General features: G+C 48.2%; 1 protein-coding gene across 1 annotated transcript; it reads right to left on the bottom strand.

Annotated features, from left to right (window-relative positions):
- Positions 1–15,184: 15,184 nt before the first annotated feature.
- Positions 15,185–17,668, bottom strand: LOC128714280 (mucin-2-like). The gene is made up of 2 exons (XM_053809155.1): positions 17,657–17,668; positions 15,185–17,536 (listed from the first exon to the last, which is right to left on the bottom strand). Exons 1-2 carry the CDS (start codon positions 17,666–17,668, stop codon positions 15,185–15,187), a joined length of 2,364 nt encoding a protein of 787 aa, XP_053665130.1.
- Positions 17,669–18,047: the final 379 nt, after the last annotated feature.

Raw genomic sequence — 18,047 nt, 5'->3', positions numbered from 1 at the left:
GCATCATCTGCAACGGCGTACCGACAGCAGACCCTCGCCGGCTGATTGATCGACCGACTGATCTTTGGCTTGAACCGAAGACACATCACGGATGTGTGCGGTTCCTGCAGGTGGCAGGATCTAATCGGGTGTCCTAATCGCATGTGGGTTCAGGTTGCAGAGGTCAATACCGTTTGCCGAGGTTCTACAAGGGTCTACAAGGGTTCAAAGCAGGTCTAGCAGTTGGGATTTACAGAGTTCGACATAAAGAATCGTTTGGGTTTGGAATTCCAGCTCGTTCAAATTTTGGTATGATTATCTGCAGATGACGCGATTTTTGTGTTCAAATAATCCTCAGTTCCTACGCCGAATTCAATTAACTTGGAACTCCAGTGGAGTATACAGCAAAGCAAGTGTGTACGATCGTTATTGTATTCAATCTCGGATGTCTTCTAAACTTGGTTCCGTGTGTACCGAATGGACAAATTGTAAACATTCGCTTCAGCGAAGATTTCCTGAAGACCAAGTCAGGTTGTGGTGACCTTCACCTTTAGCAGAACACAACACATTTCGATGTACTTTGTTATGTTGTGGGACGGAATGATTTGATTCCAACACATCAAATGTTAATCAACGTGAGCTTGCTCACCAACTAATCAGTGAAATTTGTTCAATGGACAAACCTAATGACACCAGAATAGGCAAAGGAAATACAAAAGCTCATTCTAATCACCACAAATGACTCATTGTAGTGAGGCAATTGGCAATCTCAGAACTCCCATTGAGACAGCGATCATAAGCAGCTGACATTCTAGTGAAATGGAACTGTGAAACAGCCGTCGTCTTTTGGAAAGACTCCATTATTGGCCGGTTGCAACATACGGTCGGTAAAATGACGTACGATTGCGCAGTTCTAGCGTCCCCAAACCACCAGGCACCAGCGACGGCACGAACAAAGAGGCAACATTTAATTTGATTTGATACTTTAAATTCAAAAATTATCACGTGATTGCACAAATGACAGATAGCCAGTGTTTCGCGTCGCCATAAGGCGGATTTTCGATGCTTCGCCTCCGCCAGCCTCCGGAGGAGCAAATCTCGGTGGAGAGGATACATTTAATAACTCTCCACCGACGAGCGCGATGACAATGCAGGGGCTGTTGCGCTGAAGTGATGATTGCCACCGGTGGGGGAGGAAGATCAAGCACTTCGGTTGCACACCAATTTACTGGGTGACCCATTGACATTTGACGTCCGTTCGGTTACGACTGCGACTGCAAGGCGTCGAAGCGTTAGCAGCCACCGGAGCACAACACACTAGCACACCCGGTTTTCGTGCAATCTGTCATCTTCAATTGTCAACGAAATTTTGTGCATCGTTGCCAGCAGCCTGCTTGCCAGTTGGTTGTATTTTCGGTATCGGTTGAAACCGATTTGTTTTCCCGGCGAACGCCACCGATGCCAACCGATGCTTTGGTAAATGAGCGCGTAAAACAACACCCAAAGCATACAGCAACCGATAGCCTCCAAATTTTGGGCCGTAGCGCGTGTTTATGCCGCACAAACATTTAGGTAATCAAACAGCACACATGACACCGAATGTGGGAAGAGCGGCGTCTGACGCTTTGGTTGCCGACTTTTCGGTGTCGTTCGATTGGAAATCGTACGCTTGCCATCGAAATTGAGCGGCAAGTGTCCTTCGGCAAGGAAATTACACATTAAAACTGGTCAGTCAGTCAAAACACAACACCGGCAGCAAAGGCCACCGTTGACCTCTGCATCAGCACAGCACTGCCGTAAAGTGTGCGATCGTCTCCTAGGCAAGGCGCAATAAAATCGCAAAAAGACGAGTTTAACACGTTGCGGTGCATCATCCGGCCGGGGTATCTATTGGAGGACACTGGAGTTTGTTTCTGTTTCCGGCTGACACTTAAGATGAATGTCCTAGGTTGTGTTTGGGGCCTGCCACCGAAGCAACTGCTCTTTTACGACAACTCCTGTTCATATTCAATAATAACAGCCATTAAGATAAGATTGTGCGTGACCGTATAAACTTAACTCCCAATTTAGACACGTTTTTTTTTATTTTCTTCGAAGAAAAACGAGAAAAAAGGTTTAACAAATAGCCTGCCATAAAATTAAACGGCAAGGCGTTGAGATAAAGCACAAAGTTAATTAAACAACACACCACCACCGGCAGGCTAATCTCCGCATCATTAACGCACCGCGTCACGGCCCGATTGTTTACAATCTACCGCAAAACCGTTCATTGTGATGGATTTACAAGCTGGTGGAGTTGCGTCTCTGCCTGACAGCTAACGATAGCACTTTTGGGGCGCATTTCCTATTGACCATATTTCACCGCGGCGGAGGCTCGTCTTCAGCGTTAGCGTAAGGTACGCTGGTGCGATCTACGCTAAGAGATCAATCGTGCATCGGACCTAGCGCGATCGATGGGATGATGGATGTGCGACTCATTATAGGTTTGATCGGATTAGATGGTGGCTGAGCGGGAGGGAGGTGCTTGGTAGATAGCTTCCGTTTCGGTTGGTAAAGATGATTGCACAGTGATTGATCAGTCAGAATGGAATCGTTTATGGACATGATCATTTCTTAGATGCTAAGTAAAGCATTTTACTGGACATAGTAAATCGGTGAGTGGTATTACTATAACATATTAAACAGTAATCTTCGCTAAATGTTGCAAGAAGCGCTGATAAACATCTGAATTAAATTAAAATTTAATCGCTTGTTTCGCATCAATAACGTCGCGCCCTTATCCAAATATTTTAATCCTCCCAATGTACACACGAAAACCACCGCAACTTTAAGCCGACAGCTTCATCTCGGACGCCGGGTTGCGTTTGTGTTTGTGTTTCGTAAGGGCGTCGGCTGTGGCATTTCCAATCGGTTGAAGATTCATTTTGATGCCGGCCACCTTCAAATCCCTTTTCGTGCCCCGGGGCAGAAAGGGGTCGCGAACGGGGGAGGGGTGAATACGGTGAGTCAAACATCATTGACACCAATCGCTGCGGGAGCTACCCCGGCAGCAGAACTGTGCGATGGCTCGCATAATAATTATAGATTCCCTTTCATTAGCCAAACAGGCCATACGACACTAGGCATGCCGAACGGGGAGGAGCCCCGTCCGGCCGGTGGAGCCTTACGCTTCGTTCCATCGTGCAGGAAGGAAGACCTTCGCCAGCGAACCGGTTCCGAGTGGCAGGTCCCTCCTATTCCTTGGCATCGGCGTTAGACACCGCACCGGTCGTAGTTTTGTTCGTGGTTTTGGCTTCCATTATTAACCAACGAATCACTTTGCTGCCACTGAACCGTGCAGAACGACACTGACGACTCTCTCGGGTAAATAAATTTGGATTTCTAATTTGAGCCTTATAATCCTTCTGAGGTTGTGAGGTACCGTGTATCGGATTAGATAAGCTTATAATAGCATAACACATTTTAGAAATGGAGAGTAAGTAATAGTAAGTTCCTACACTTTCAATGCTGGTACTGGTTTATACCACCGGAATATCTCAGTTGTTGGTGATCATACAGAAAGACATCACAAAACAACTTTCCACTCTACAATATGGTTTACGTCCCACTTTGCTCAGGCTAAACCACTTAACAAATGTTGCTCTTTCGCGTAATTCTAGCCGAGTCAATACCGATTGCATGGAAGATGCAAATTGATACATCCACATTTGGATAGCAGAGTAGCGAAAGTTTCGTAGTTGGTGTTCCGCGCATTTAAAATGCATCGCCTGTTGCAAATTTGCAATGGCCTTTGATGGATCTTTGAAGGTCGTGGCAGTAGAAACTGCACACCGAAAGTAGGACTTACTACGAGAAATGTCTGCTTCTTGGTGAGGTCTTCATCACCTACTGGGCGATGATGGCGATTTCTGACTTATCAGAGTTGCTTTCAACACGACGCTGGGTAATCAGTTGGAATATTAGATAGCTCATAACCAGATAGAGTAGAAGAGACATTGGGTAAACTATTTTATGGAAAGGCACCTAAACAGTCAGCGCTCTGTGAGTAGTCGCTGAAATATGACGACTTTTAAATGTCAAACTTAATGCAGATTCAAAGTGGAAGAATGAATTCTTAATACGCCAGCTTTACGACCATGTTTATATATCGCTTAAGAACACTTTTGTTAGGAAACACACCGGTCTATCACGTATTGTTGTGCTTCTATTCTAACCTTCCAGAACATCTGTACAATAACACCTCATGCAAACTTATCTCTTTTATATCTGTAGATCGAAACCTTTCCGAACAGTGCATATCTTAGACATTTGACGGTGAACACCGACCGATCCGAAGACACCGTTTCTTTGATCGCGATCATAGATGTTCAGTTCTTAACCTGACATCCGCATCACTCGCGAAACAACTCCTCCGCTGGACGATTAATCGAGCGTCTGACATTTTGACAGCAATTGTACGACGCGAGTGTAGTTACGATCGCGATCAAAGCGATTATCGTCCATAACTCCTTAAGTAGTCCTAAAGTCAGGGCTTTCGGTTGGAATTCCTGCCCGGCGTAATGACATCCCATCAGACACATCCGGCCTGTTTGGAAGTTACATAATTGCGGTGCTCGTACGGTAACTATTTTATCAAACCAGTCGGAATGCATCTTGCTTCCGGTGTGACGTCCATCCGCACCTTCGATCGATGCGTATAAACCGGTCGGATGTTATTACTCATATCCATACCTACCGCCGCGGTTGCACTTTTCGGCAGTGGCGTGCGAATCCACTCCATCCAAACGACCTCCAAATGTACTCTCCCTTTCACTGCATGAACACCCTGCAATGCTCATGAATAGAAGAAGCCCGCCGGGTAACGAGCATTGATTAATTTTCCTCCCACCGATCCGACCCATTCCGGACTGATTCGGATCTGGTCTTGAACTTTCGATGCTGCAAATGAAGCCAACTACGGCCGATCTCTAGTGAAGGGGGAAACAGTGGGGGGGAAATCCCGCAAAAAGTGGGGAAGAAGTGGCTTGAAAACCATCACACCAAAAACCGCGGGAACCGCGTTCGCCGTTTCGATGCGTTTTGAAGAAGATGAATGTGACAATGCACATAATGTCACCGCGTGTGGTGTTGCGGTTCTCGTCAAAGCGTAAAATACGCAACGCAGTGCGCGTTCTATGCGCCACGATTCAGCGATACTCCACGGATGGTCATTACCGATCCGGCTGTCGAGCGAAAGAAGCAGCCTTCATTTCACGCAAATTAAAATGAAATCATCGTATGGAGAGCGGCCAATTCGCGAAGGACGGTTTGGGCAGGGGAGGATGATTCAATTTTGTTCCCATGGAATTCTGCGATGGTTTGTGGCTTGTGGTGCAGGTGTGTATTAAGACTGCTTAATTGATTGATCTATCTAAGAGTCGTTTAAAAAACTAACTGTTTCAAAACAATTTGTACATCATCAATTAAAAGTTGAAATGAGCGCAAAGACCTTTACAAGACACTCAAAAATCCTTGAAGTTCTCGGCAGTCCATTGTCCAAAGACAAATGATGATCAACAGCATTCTTGTGATTAAACTTAAATTTCCTTTAATCCACATGGAAATGGACGTTCTGCATATTTCAAATGACATTTCCAGCTCCGGTATTCATGCATTCTATGTGACCATTAGGAACGAATCCGCACTTGCCGATGTCTGAACGTGCGTCAAGGCGCTGCTGCCCCACATGACGATGACTCACAACACCGTAGACGTCATCCAAAAGCATGGAATTCAATAACCATAAGGTGCGTTTCGATGCATCCGCAGCGTCACAAGACTGGGTTGCAATGGTAATAAATATAATGCCCTCGGTGCCCTCGTTTCGAGCCGTCCAGTCCAGTGCCGTCCGGAGTTTCGGAGGCCAGCATGGGCTGCCGCATGCTATGTTCCGCCCATTTGCTCTAGACGCGGAGGAGAGCCACTCTGTACGTGTGCCGCGTGGGTGGTTTCCAGTTCCACTTACCAATCGACACATCTTCACATCACGCTCGATACGGATGATGCATTGACATGCTCCGCAATCCAATAGGTCGTTACGAACCGCATAAGATACGCCGTAATGGTGTGCTAATGGAACGCGAATGGCAAACATAGAGAACGCCTGGGCACTTGACGTCCAGCGAGGTTTGACCTCAACGCTCTGGGATAGCATCCGTGCAGGATGGGTTGGTGAGAACTGGTTTTGAAGGTTCTCCAAGGGGTGGACATCTTCACCGCATTCACGACATTAAGACGCCGTGATGGGAGGGGAAACGTGTAGGAGGCGTAATCAATTAGAACAGCTCAGAAGCCCTTTTTTGTGAATAATTCAATTTGACGAGAGATGTACGGTTGCGGGTGTTTACTGATAAAATGCCAAATAACAGTCCCTTTGATAATAACACATCGAAGGGACCAGCAACACATTTTCACCACACAAAAGCACTCATTACTGAAGCGCTAATTATGTTGTGTCTGTCAAGGGTTTTTGAATTAGACGTCCATTGCGGACCTTACCGAGCAGACTGGCGTGCACATCGTGCAAAGAATCACACCATCGCCCCCCAATGTCACTCGATGGTGTTGGTAAAGACATGCTGGTGGTACGTTATGTACCACCCTGTTGCTTGTCGAGCGACATGCGTCTTAAGTGATGTTAACGCTTGCTACCCAGCGGGTAATTAGTCGTGACCTTCAGGCGTGAGAACTACGCGAGGCGAGGGTTAAATCATCACCGAACCTCCAACGTCAACGACGGAAGCGGTCACCCGCACGGAAGCGTGAACGGAAGTGATTTTATGTGTCTTTTCTTACACCTTCGCTGCATGTGGCATGTATCGAGCAGATCGGCGACACACGGTTGCTTCGGTAGGTTAGTAGGAATTAACCTACAAAACCATGCGCCCCGCCAAAGCAGTCACGCGTGATTATGCTCAGCCCCGTGGAACATATAGTAGGGGAACGTAATTTTTTAGCACCTATGCCCGGTGTTGCGCCCCCCCCCCCCCCCCCTTGTTCCCGGCACCCGTTTCATAAATGCCACCAGACAGCACTAAACTCATCATTACCGCATACGGAAAGTGAACACTTCCCGACTGTCTACCGTCCACCCATTGTGGTTCCATCAGCATCCACTGGGGGCACGGGTGACAAACGTAAAGATTATGTCACTTACTGTCAACAGTGAGAGTATCTTGGCGCGCGTGCTGCATCGTTTACGTGCGTGATGCAAGAGCACACCGCGCACGTGGCCTGGATGGTAGGGTCTGGGCGGTGTGTTGTAGCATGTCTAATAGCGGGATGAGTTTATTCCAGGTTACCGAGCCAAAGCAAAAAGCTCTGCGGATCGATAAGCGCAGCATGTTTTTGGCTTTACATAAGTCCTGTTTGTTTTTGAGGTTGTGCACAGCCCACTGCGGATTGTACGGTGAAGCAGTTTTGGAAGAAGTCCCCATCCCCATTTAAAACTCGCTTGAACGAATTGCAAGTGGTCTATAGGATCGTAAGGATCGTAGATGGCGTTGAACGTCAATTAGCTAATTGTCAAAATATGTCATTTGATATGGCAAAACCATCAACATTTTTGACAATTGAAGCAAACCTCCAAGGAATCCTCTAGGACCTCAAACCATACTTAAGGACTTAAGATTATTTTTAAGTATATTCACGGCTAGAAATAGCGCGTAGAATAAAATTGTAATCTTCGTATAAATATTCAACTCCATATAAATGTCCCAATCGCCATACATCATCATCAGCGTGTCATCATTTCAGAAAAAAACCCCTTTTGCACAACATTCTTTGCTAGTGACTATTTGTTGTCCAGATCATCTTCTAATTGCGAAATCGTTAGCATCGTTCCATAAATTATACATTTCTGCACCGACTGTCTCTCCTGCACTCCTGAAATACAGGGCAGACAACTGTGCTTGGTCTACCCATTGCACCACAATCACTGCACGTGGTTCATCGCACCTGGCATCTCGGCATGGTAAAATTCTTCAGCTCTTCAGCTGTTGCAAAGAGCGTGAGATTTGTGCCCGAAAATCATACCCGAACGATGGAGTACTACGTGCATGCGCCATGCGTGTCACTGTCATTGATAGAGCGTGACGGCAGCCGAGTACGCATGCGGGTCGTGAACCATTACTCGTCTGGGTGCATCGTCAACATCATTCATATTCAGCCTCATTGTCGGGTCTCCGAAGCGACACCGTTCGCGAACAGAAAGCACATCCCGAAAAGATGTACTGCCCTATGCACCGCCGTGGGGTTTGGTGACATACAAATCGCTGCTACAGGGTGACGAATTGATGCACGTACGACAACTTAACTGTTTAAGCGTATACGGCTTTACGCCGAACACGAACGAGCAGAACTGCTCAGAGGTCATCGTTTTGTGGGTTTTTGCAGTGGTTATTCCGTGGTTGCAAAAGATGCAGAAAATAGTGCGGCTACCCTGAGGGAGTGCCAATAATGAATTTTGTGCAGGGATAGAGATGATCACACCGGCCGTAATCGGGTGATATCAAGCCAGATAAGTATCGTGTACGGTGCTTTATTTTTAGGTTGTTGCGTTTACGATCACCTTTTGCAATTAAAACAGTGCTGCTCGAACAAGAATGCGTAAAACATACAACAAGCTACAAAATGGTTCATAAAACACCTCTCTAAAAGCACCACCATAAGCCCGTGTTCGATTGCACTCGAAATATGGGCACCATTCTCATGCAGGGAAACTGTTTCCAGCGGGTATCGTTGTTCCTTATTCGGTGGTGACCACACACAACGGGCCGCAAAAAAAAAAAAATAGCGACCTTCCCGTCGTGGAGTCAAAGCGCAGCGCGTGATGTACTTGACTTTTAGGCGCCACTCGAGCTGGACGTCAATGGGGCACACCAAATTTTTCTCACCAAACGCTCAGAAGCCTACTGCGTTGCAAGATTTCGGGTGGTAGATTTGGAAAGGGAAGAATTTTCGTTGCAATTACGCCCGGAGTGTGGAGCCGGATGTAGAGGTTTTTTTTTGTGGAGTACTCCTCTGGTTCTACGAAGTACTCCTCCCCTCACATATCTCGAAGGCATTCTGGACAAGGAAGTATTATTGCTATGCTAGATGTTTCCAGTCTTATCTTGATCATCAACTTCAATTCCTAACCATATTCTTTATTTCTACTTTGACGCACCTCTCGCAAAGTGATCTTTAAATATTCTCAGAATTGTAGATTCATAATCCAATAAGTTAAACTTCAGACACTTCTGAGCAAGAACGATCACAATCAAGTAACGCAGGAAAAGGTCAATTGTTTGATTTGACCATCAAGATTACAACCGGAGTCACCGGAATCTAGAATTGGTCTTACGCTTTGACATCACCTAGACGCCTTCCTACAGCACTACGGTAACATAAAATCAATCGATCAAGGATCGGCCTACCGAGATACCATTGCTCCCGGGCTCCACCAAATCCAACACCATCGCTGTCGTGTAATGGCTTCTCCGACTCGTTAAAGAGCAACTAGTTTTCCGGAGCCGTTGGTCAAGTGTAGCTTCCCTTCGTTGCATGCTCGTCCATAATAACATCGCACGCGCTCGGACCGCAAATATTTGCTTTTATCACGCCGCACGCTTGTTGGGTGTGAAGCTGCGCATAACTTCCCACAGCAAACCGTGCGTTCGAACCTGCCAATTTACATAACCAACGGCACAGCCCGGGCAGGACAACATTGTCGTGAGCTTTACGAGCCAGTGCAGAGGGTAACGCCGATGCACCCGCTACTAAACACACGAAATCTCCCTTTCGACCGAGAAACCATCCCACCATCAGGCGGAAAAAGTTCCCGCCGATCATCGCGAACGCGGACGCTGATCATGATGACGATCCGCGCATCATCAACCCGTGGTAGCATCGCGATAACCCCATCGGGTGGCATTGGTCCATGAAACGTTGAACGAGTTAGCGCCAACCTAGCCCAACGGGGTCCACCTTTCGCCGCGGCTGGTCCGAGTGGGTTTTCCTTTTCTCTCTCTCTCTCTCTCTCACCCGCCTGCTTTATCGCCTACGTTCCGCAGCAAATTGCATCGCGTTCCGTGAGTGCGGCCTGATGCGATGCCAAGGGCTGTACAAAAGGACGGCAAAGGTTTGGCCTTCCGAGGCTTCTAATAGGTACTAACCGTGACCTACTGCACCGGTGCGGTGATGCCACGGGAAGGCTAATAAATTCATTTTCGCTTTCTATTCTAAGTGAAATCAATTACCTTCTTCATGATTTTGTCACAGAGTGGAGTTGGAATTGCAATTCCGCTTAGTGGTTGTCTGAAAGCTTTGTTCCAGTGGTGCTGATGTCGTCATCTGCTTACTGTCTTTACAGTGTAATATAACCAAGTAAGATGTCTAGACATATCTAGGCAGCATAGCTTCAGTTTCCAAGTACTCGTCCAATAGCAGGTGCTTTACCGCAGAAGTCTACTAAACCGATTCGACGCCTACAAACGCTTGTTAGAGCATAAGTTATTTCCCATTAACTACATCCATTCAACGACCATAACGTTTACGATCGGAATGGAACCGGCTTCCCGTGTAGCCGAACACATCCCCAAGGTCACAGACAAATTGAAAACTTGAACTCCTTTTCCATGCCCATTGCCCATTTGTGAACCACTTCCACCACCGATCGGGTTCACCATATCTTGATCGAACTGGTTTCGCTGTGTTTCTTGTTTTGTCTAACGATTTTTTGTGTGCTTTGTTTGCTTGAAGATGAGCAGCTCGAGAAGCGCGTTTGCTGCAGCAGGATACGGTCAGCATCCCCAAGGTCGCCCAAGTTGATCAACGCCGCCTAGGAGTTTCTCTTTCGTATGAGGTTCGCCAAAAAATCTTTTCGGTTGGGAAATTTGCATAAAACTCGCCTCGACACGGGGGGTGCGAATGGTACCAAAGATGGACTCAGGGGTGGGTGGGTAGTTTTATGATGCGTTTTAGTGTGCTCGCCATTTAACGGAAAGCGCAATAAACTAAGCAAAATATCGAATGAATGAATACACCTGTTTGTGACTTTGCTCCGTGACAATGTTCTAATGATGCATAATTCTTAGATTTGCAATGGCGTCTGCTGTTTAGTTATGAAACTATCCGAGATTAGATATTCTGCGGCATGGAAGCTTCGAGATCGATCTTACGAATTGAAGATATTGATGACAATTGACTTGAGAATTTCCTTCAGAGAAGCTATCATTAGATGTTCCAAGGCATGGAATTTTCGAGATAGATTTTACGAATTGACGATTTAGTAGACAATTGACATCAGAATTTCCTTCAGAATCATACTCCTTTCATCATCTTCAAAGACACTATAACCCTATGAATATCTCCGTTCAATTATGGTGGTCTAAATATAAGTCTAAATTTCCAGAATATGACGTAAATAGTGATGGGTTCTCTGGAGCGCACCCACGGTACCGATTCGGTTCCGGCTAGTGTAACTCCAGCTCCAATTCCACCAGTTCCGCCCGGAACTGTCTGAAATCGTCGGAAACAGTCGGAACTATCCGAAACCGTCGGAATTGTTTGAAACTGTCTGGAATCGTGCAGGACCGTCGGTATCTGGAGGAACCGTTGGAATCGTCTAGAGTCGTTAGAAGTGTCGGAAACGCCGGAATCATCGGAATCATTGCCTTTTTACGGAACCGTCGATATCATAGTCGACCCATAGGCTGGGTACACACTGATCTAGTAACTGGTTCTGATCAACCGATTTTACCTCAATAACTAACGGTCCTTCACAGGAAGTACTCTGACGGTATTGATCTACAATGTCCGCACTGTCAATACTGATCATATTGTGGTACAGCTTCAAAAGCACATACTGACACCTATTGCAGTGCTTAAATCCTTTAATTTGATGAATTAACGAAGGAAAGAACTGGACGAATGAAGTAGACGATTCTTGCTGCCGAGCTTCACTATCGTAGGTGATGAAACCCGAAGTATTGACATTCCCCAACTTGTATGTCGTCGAATTCTCGCTCCATTTGGGTAGATTTAGCAGTCGATTAACTGCGACTTGGTCAACTTGGTATGTTTGTAGGAATTGTCGGTACAAGCAAATCGATTAATTTTTTTTCCGAAGAAAAATTGCCTCCTTCCTTTCCCCCGATTCCAACGGTTCCGGGTGATTCCCAGGGCGATTCCGATGGCTCCGGACGATTCCAGGCTGGTTTCAAACAGTTTTGGAATCATTCGGAACCAGCTCCAGTTTTTTGTCAATTATGTCCATCACTAGTCGTCAAGTCAAGATTGCACTACGCTTAAACAAATGCTCTGTACTAGAGCCCCCCCTTTCTGCACCGCTATTTTTCCAAACACCATCCGTGGCGTAAAACACAATCTGCCCATTTCCAAACAATAGCCACCGGTTTCACATTTCATATGCGTTAGCAAACCATACCACAACCACATTCTTCACCCATAGAAAGAGCCACCACCCCAGACCCACCTACCGTGCGAAGGCGTGAAAAACTCTTTACCGGCCGTATATGGGGTAAAAGGGAAAAATGTTCCCCTAACTGCAACGGATTTCCACGCATATTCCACCATGCAAATGAATGTACCCACAGCTGATGGCGCAATTTGTGTGCCCGTCCGTGCCCCATTAATCTTCATGCGCACCGGCATGTAGCCATCCGGTCCGGTACGGGGTATCATTTTTCATACTTCACCATCCCTTCATCGGCCCGGCCAAAGCGTTGTTTATGGTGCGAGCATAAAACCGCGATCGCGATCGGTATCTTGGCAAAGGCATGCCGCACCGTGTTGTTGCCCAGCCGCCGTTAATGGTTACGCTTTTCGGATCACGGAATTTAAAACGCGTGGCTGTGAGATGCGTAGGTCCCCGAAAAGAGATGCCCCTACGAAGGTCATCTTGCCGCGAGGGCAGTAAGTGCGCCGTGTGAGTTTATAGATGGGTTTTGAAGCTTTTGTTTTGAGGTTGGCGTTTTTTTTTCTTCGCCTCCTTTTTATTTAGAAGACCCAACATTTGCCCACAACTTGTGGACACGTTTAGCTGACGATTGGAGAAAAACTTCTTCGACCGTGTGAAGCGATGGCAGATGGGCAAACCCTGCACACCATCATCATAGTCCGTCTGGTGCAATCAATCGCAGTAAGCTGCGTCGATCGAGTGGAGCAACTATCGGAAAAAATGAACTTTATCGTGCACTAGGGTTCATGCTGATAGAATTGTTTGACAGACATCTAGTACGCAATGAGTTTGATGTCTTTTTTTATTTCAAGGAGTTTGTTTCGATTGAATCAGCGTGAGGGAATGGGGTCAAGTTTGTACTCCACCGGGGCAGCTTTTTATTGCGAAGTTGCTAAGTAAGGGGAGCGTTCTAATGTGTGCTAATGCACAGATAACCCTAAAATCTATCACAAAAACCAATACTAAAACCATGTCACAAGCATCTGACCGGTACCTCCAACTCTCTCACGACTCTCACTTTCGCAAGAAAGTCAGCAAAACATGTGCCATTTTGGTGCCAGTGCCAGTTGCGAAAAGTTGCCAACAAAAATCATTGCCCACGGAGGACCAGCGTAATAAGATGGTTCGCCTTAAACCCGCGATCACGATGATTGCGTGCCTGCGGATGTGGGGTTTGTTGTTGCTTTTTCGTCGTTTATTTTGTCATGTTTCTTGGTTCGCTCGATGGGGAATCGTTCAAACGGCGAACTAATGTCTGCCCGTTAGCACGTCAATTTTCGTCCACACTCCCTCCCAAAAACGAAAGCAACCCATCTGGGAAAAACGGACGCGTCCTTCACGTCAGTAATGATTTGTATGTTCTCGTTGTAATGCCAGAGTTTGCCTTATGTTTTGCTCGCCGACTGACCTGCTGTACCCAAAAACGGATGCTTTTTCTGGGTGCGCTCCGAATGACGGACAAGGTTCGCACCCGGCACGAAACATGAGCGAGTGCGTAACGTTCTTGCCAGTGAGATAATGAGATAATTACAATGCGCTTCCGGTTGGTTGATGTGCTTGGAAAGATTGGTTTTTTGTTGGTGTTTTCGCATCCAGCTTCAAACATCTCTGCAGGGAGGGTAAACAAAAGCGAAATTTCCAACAAGAGACTCTTATGTAAATTATCACAACCAGAGAGATCTACACCTTGACCTTCATGGAGTGCGAATGGACGGGTTCTCTGATGAGGAGTTCGGAAGAAAATCGTAGAAGTAGGAAGTGGATTAAATTTTACCAAGTAAGAACTGTTGTGACAGTCCTTCTTCTTTCTTATCGGCACAACAATCTCAAGAGATCCAGGCCTGCCTAGGACTAGGCCTAGACTCTCTATTTTCGACTAGTTCTCCAAGAACGTATTAATTATGCAAATTTTGAGCAACTAATCGTAACTTTTAACGTAAGCCTGACATGATCCTTTTGCATAACCTGCTTAGACAAGCTGACCACCCGATCATATAATACTGAATCTTGATAAATTTGAATAAATCCGTAGAACTGACGATCTTCCCATTATCTTTAGTGCCATAAACAATTTATTCCTAAGGGCTGGGATGGATTTATCAGATTTTGCACGAAAGACACTGAGTCACACAATATAAAAACACCTCCCATGGTAATCGCTCTCGTTAGAGATCATCGAATTGCTACAATAAAGATGGACAACATTCGACTCTTCCCCAGACCGGTCGTGCCTTTGGTGCAATGAGCCCAATTCGTCACGTTCCGCGTCACTTTACCGACCAACTCGGCTGCGGTCCGGTGCACGGGAATACGACAAATCGATACAGCACCGTACAGATAAGGCCCGGCGTGGCGTTCGTGGCTTACGGAGAAGTCGTTGCTGTTGATGGCGCTCGGTCTGGCGTGGTAATGGGCAACAAATTATCGACCCAACGTAGTGCCTCGAGGGATGAACGGTTCCTCGCGATGTTTAGTGCGACCTTTACACTCCGGCAACAAAGAGAAGAGTGCATGACGTAGTGACTGTTGCCCAACCAAGTTGCGCCATAGCGATGCAGTTTTTCATTGCGACCACCTCGTAATGCCCGATCGAAAAAGGTAAGCCAAAACGCCGAAAATATTGTTGTCCCATCAAGCACGGCGGAACCACCATTCGTTTATTTACATGTACCAATCTTACTGCATACGGAATCTACCGTCTAGTGTCTAAAATATGACCGCCTGATCGCCGAGTTTGTAGTAGAAACCATGCTCACAGTTCGAGCCTTCGCATTGTCCTGCACCGGCAACGGATGCCGGTTTCACCGGTGTCTTGTTGGAGAAATCTTTGTTGAACCCACCGGTACCGGCATTCGGGCGCTGGGGAGCTGGTGCCTGCGGTCGTGCCGACGGTTGCTGTCTAGCTGGTGCTGGAGTTGCTTGTGGTCGTGGCGTTTGCGGCTGTTTTGTCTGAGTGTTCTGGTTTCTGGGTGGAGATGGAGGCCTTGGCGGTGGAGCAGCCGGTGCCGGACGCGGCGTGATGGGCTGTACAAATCCGTTTGCCGGCGATTGTCCACCTGCGTCTACGCGTGACCCGGCAAAGAACGGTGCTGCTGTAGAGCTGGCCACTATGGTCACCGCTGGTGGTCGGTAACCGTAGCTGGGTGCGTTGGTGGGTCGCTGTGGCTGGAATTGCGGCTGTTGCTGGTATTGCGGCTGTTGCTGGTATTGAGGCTGTTGCTGGTATTGTGGCTGCTGTGGCAAAGGAGCCTGCCCGCTGGGACGATTGCCCTGTGGCACCACGACCGTACTAATCGGTTGGTATACCGGGTCTGTGTAAATGACGGTCGTCGGTGGACGGACCTCGATCGCTTGCTGAATCTCCACGCAGTACGGTCCGACTCCTCCGTTTGTGCAGCAGAACGGTGGCTGTCCTCCGTTGTCGCACGCCTGGTATTCTGGAATCTGTGGTACCTCACAGTTCGGTCCCACTCCACCGTTAGTGCAGCAGTAAGGCCCAACGCCTCCGTTCGGACAGCCAAGATACACTACCGATGGTTGCGTCACGGGAATTATCGGATACGGAGTCGTTGGTGGCGGAGGTGGTGGTCTTGGCCGTGTAGTGGTAGGTGGAGGTCGTGGCCTCGTTGTCGTCGGCGGTGGCTTAGGGCGTGTGGTTGTTGGCGGAGGGCGAGGTCTCGTAGTAGTTGGTGGTGGCTTTGGACGAGTTGTTGTTGGCGGAGGTCTTGGGCGGGTTGTTGTTGGCGGAGGGCGAGGTCTCGTAGTAGTAGGTGGTGGCTTAGGTCTAGTAGTAGTTGGCGGTGGCTTAGGACGAGTAGTTGTCGGTGGTGGACGTGGCTTAGTAGTTGTTGGCGGTGGTCTCGGACGAGTTGTCGTCGGAGGTGGCTTAGGACGCGTCGTAGTTGGCGGAGGTCTCGGACGAGTCGTCGTTGGAGGTGGCTTGGGACGCGTCGTAGTTGGCGGAGGTCTTGGACGGGTCGTCGTCGGAGGTGGCTTAGGACGCGTTGTAGTTGGCGGAGGTCTCGGACGAGTTGTCGTCGGAGGTGGCTTGGGACGCGTCGTAGTTGGCGGAGGTCTCGGACGAGTCGTCGTCGGAGGTGGCTTAGGACGCGTTGTAGTTGGCGGAGGTCTCGGACGAGTTGTCGTCGGAGGTGGCTTGGGACGTGTCGTAGTTGGCGGAGGTCTCGGACGAGTTGTCGTCGGAGGTGGCTTGGGACGCGTCGTCGTAGGTGGAGGTCTCGGACGAGTCGTCGTCGGAGGTGGCTTAGGACGCGTCGTCGTAGGTGGAGGTCTCGGCCTTGTCGTCGTCGGTGGAGGTTTCGGACGAGTGGTTGTAGGCGGAGGACGCGGCCTTGTGGTAGTTGGTGGTGGTCTAGGACGAGTGGTGGTGGGAGGTGGAGGAGGTCGTGTCGTTGGCGGTGGTGGTGGTGGACGAGGTCTAGTAGTAGTAGGCGGCGGCGGTGGGGGCCTCGTTGGTGGTGGTTGCGGTGGAGGCGGAATTACAATCGGAGGTGCAGTTAGGACGCAGTCCGGCGTGTTTGCTCCATTTGTACAGCAGTGTGGTCCTGTACCACCATTCGTGCAGGCTCCGTAAACGAACGTCTGCACCTGCACAATGGGTGCTCCGCTGTGACCGTGCACATGTATCGGCGGCAAGGGCGGAACATCGGGAAGTACACAGTTGGGTCCGTTTCCTCCATTAGTGCAACAGTGCGGTGGAACTCCACCCTGGGGACAAACAGGTGCCGTTGGCGCACAGTTCGGTCCGTGCACGCCAGGTGAGCAGGGTGGCAGGTAGCCATTGTCGGGTTTCGTTGGCTGACAGTGGGGACCGTCGGTTACCAGACACAGAGGATCCTTCGGGCGATCGTAATGGTATCCATCTTCATCCTTTTGACCCGATCCACGGCGGCCAATGTCGGAGGTGGTTGATTCTTGCTGCAGCAAAGCCTTCAGCAGGTTCTGCTTATTCACCGATGTGATAAGGAAGCTTTCATCCGGTAAAGCTTCCGTCCACGAGGCGCATAGTAGTGCCCCTAGGAAGAGTAGGAAAACGACCTACAGGAGAAACAATAAAAGTAGAAGCACATTCGTTTATCCGGTCCATTCGTACAGGGCACCACAATCACTGTCGGAGCATCACTGGTTGTAAAACACTGTTCAGCCTTCTTGCCGTACCTTGTTTTCCATCTTCTCCCGGCACGCAACGATAAAGTCCAGCTAAAGTCCTATTGCACTTCTGGCGGATTGTTATCCTCATACGGGGACGGAAACCATAAGACTACTAGCTACACCTCGCTACACAGAACTGCGACTAGTTGAGAGAATCCTTTGTGTGGACATATTTATACCGTGCCGATCGGCCGATAGTGCAGTCCAGTTTTACTGCCCCGAAGATGTCTCCATCCACGCACGGGTTTTAGGTGCCCAAGATGATAGTGGTCCGAATTCTTGCTCAAACCATTTCGGTTCGGATTTTTTTTTCGTGGCTCATTTGAATATGGAACCAAAACATTTTTTTGCACCGACACCGACCTGGTGCTCTGCTGATCGGTGGGCAGCGAAGTGG

The sequence above is a fragment of the Anopheles marshallii genome, chromosome 3, assembly GCF_943734725.1.
Source record: "Anopheles marshallii chromosome 3, idAnoMarsDA_429_01, whole genome shotgun sequence".
Classification (NCBI taxonomy): domain Eukaryota; kingdom Metazoa; phylum Arthropoda; class Insecta; order Diptera; family Culicidae; genus Anopheles; species Anopheles marshallii.
Note: the sequence above shows the minus strand (reverse complement) of the source record. Positions and strands in the feature narration are given on the sequence as shown.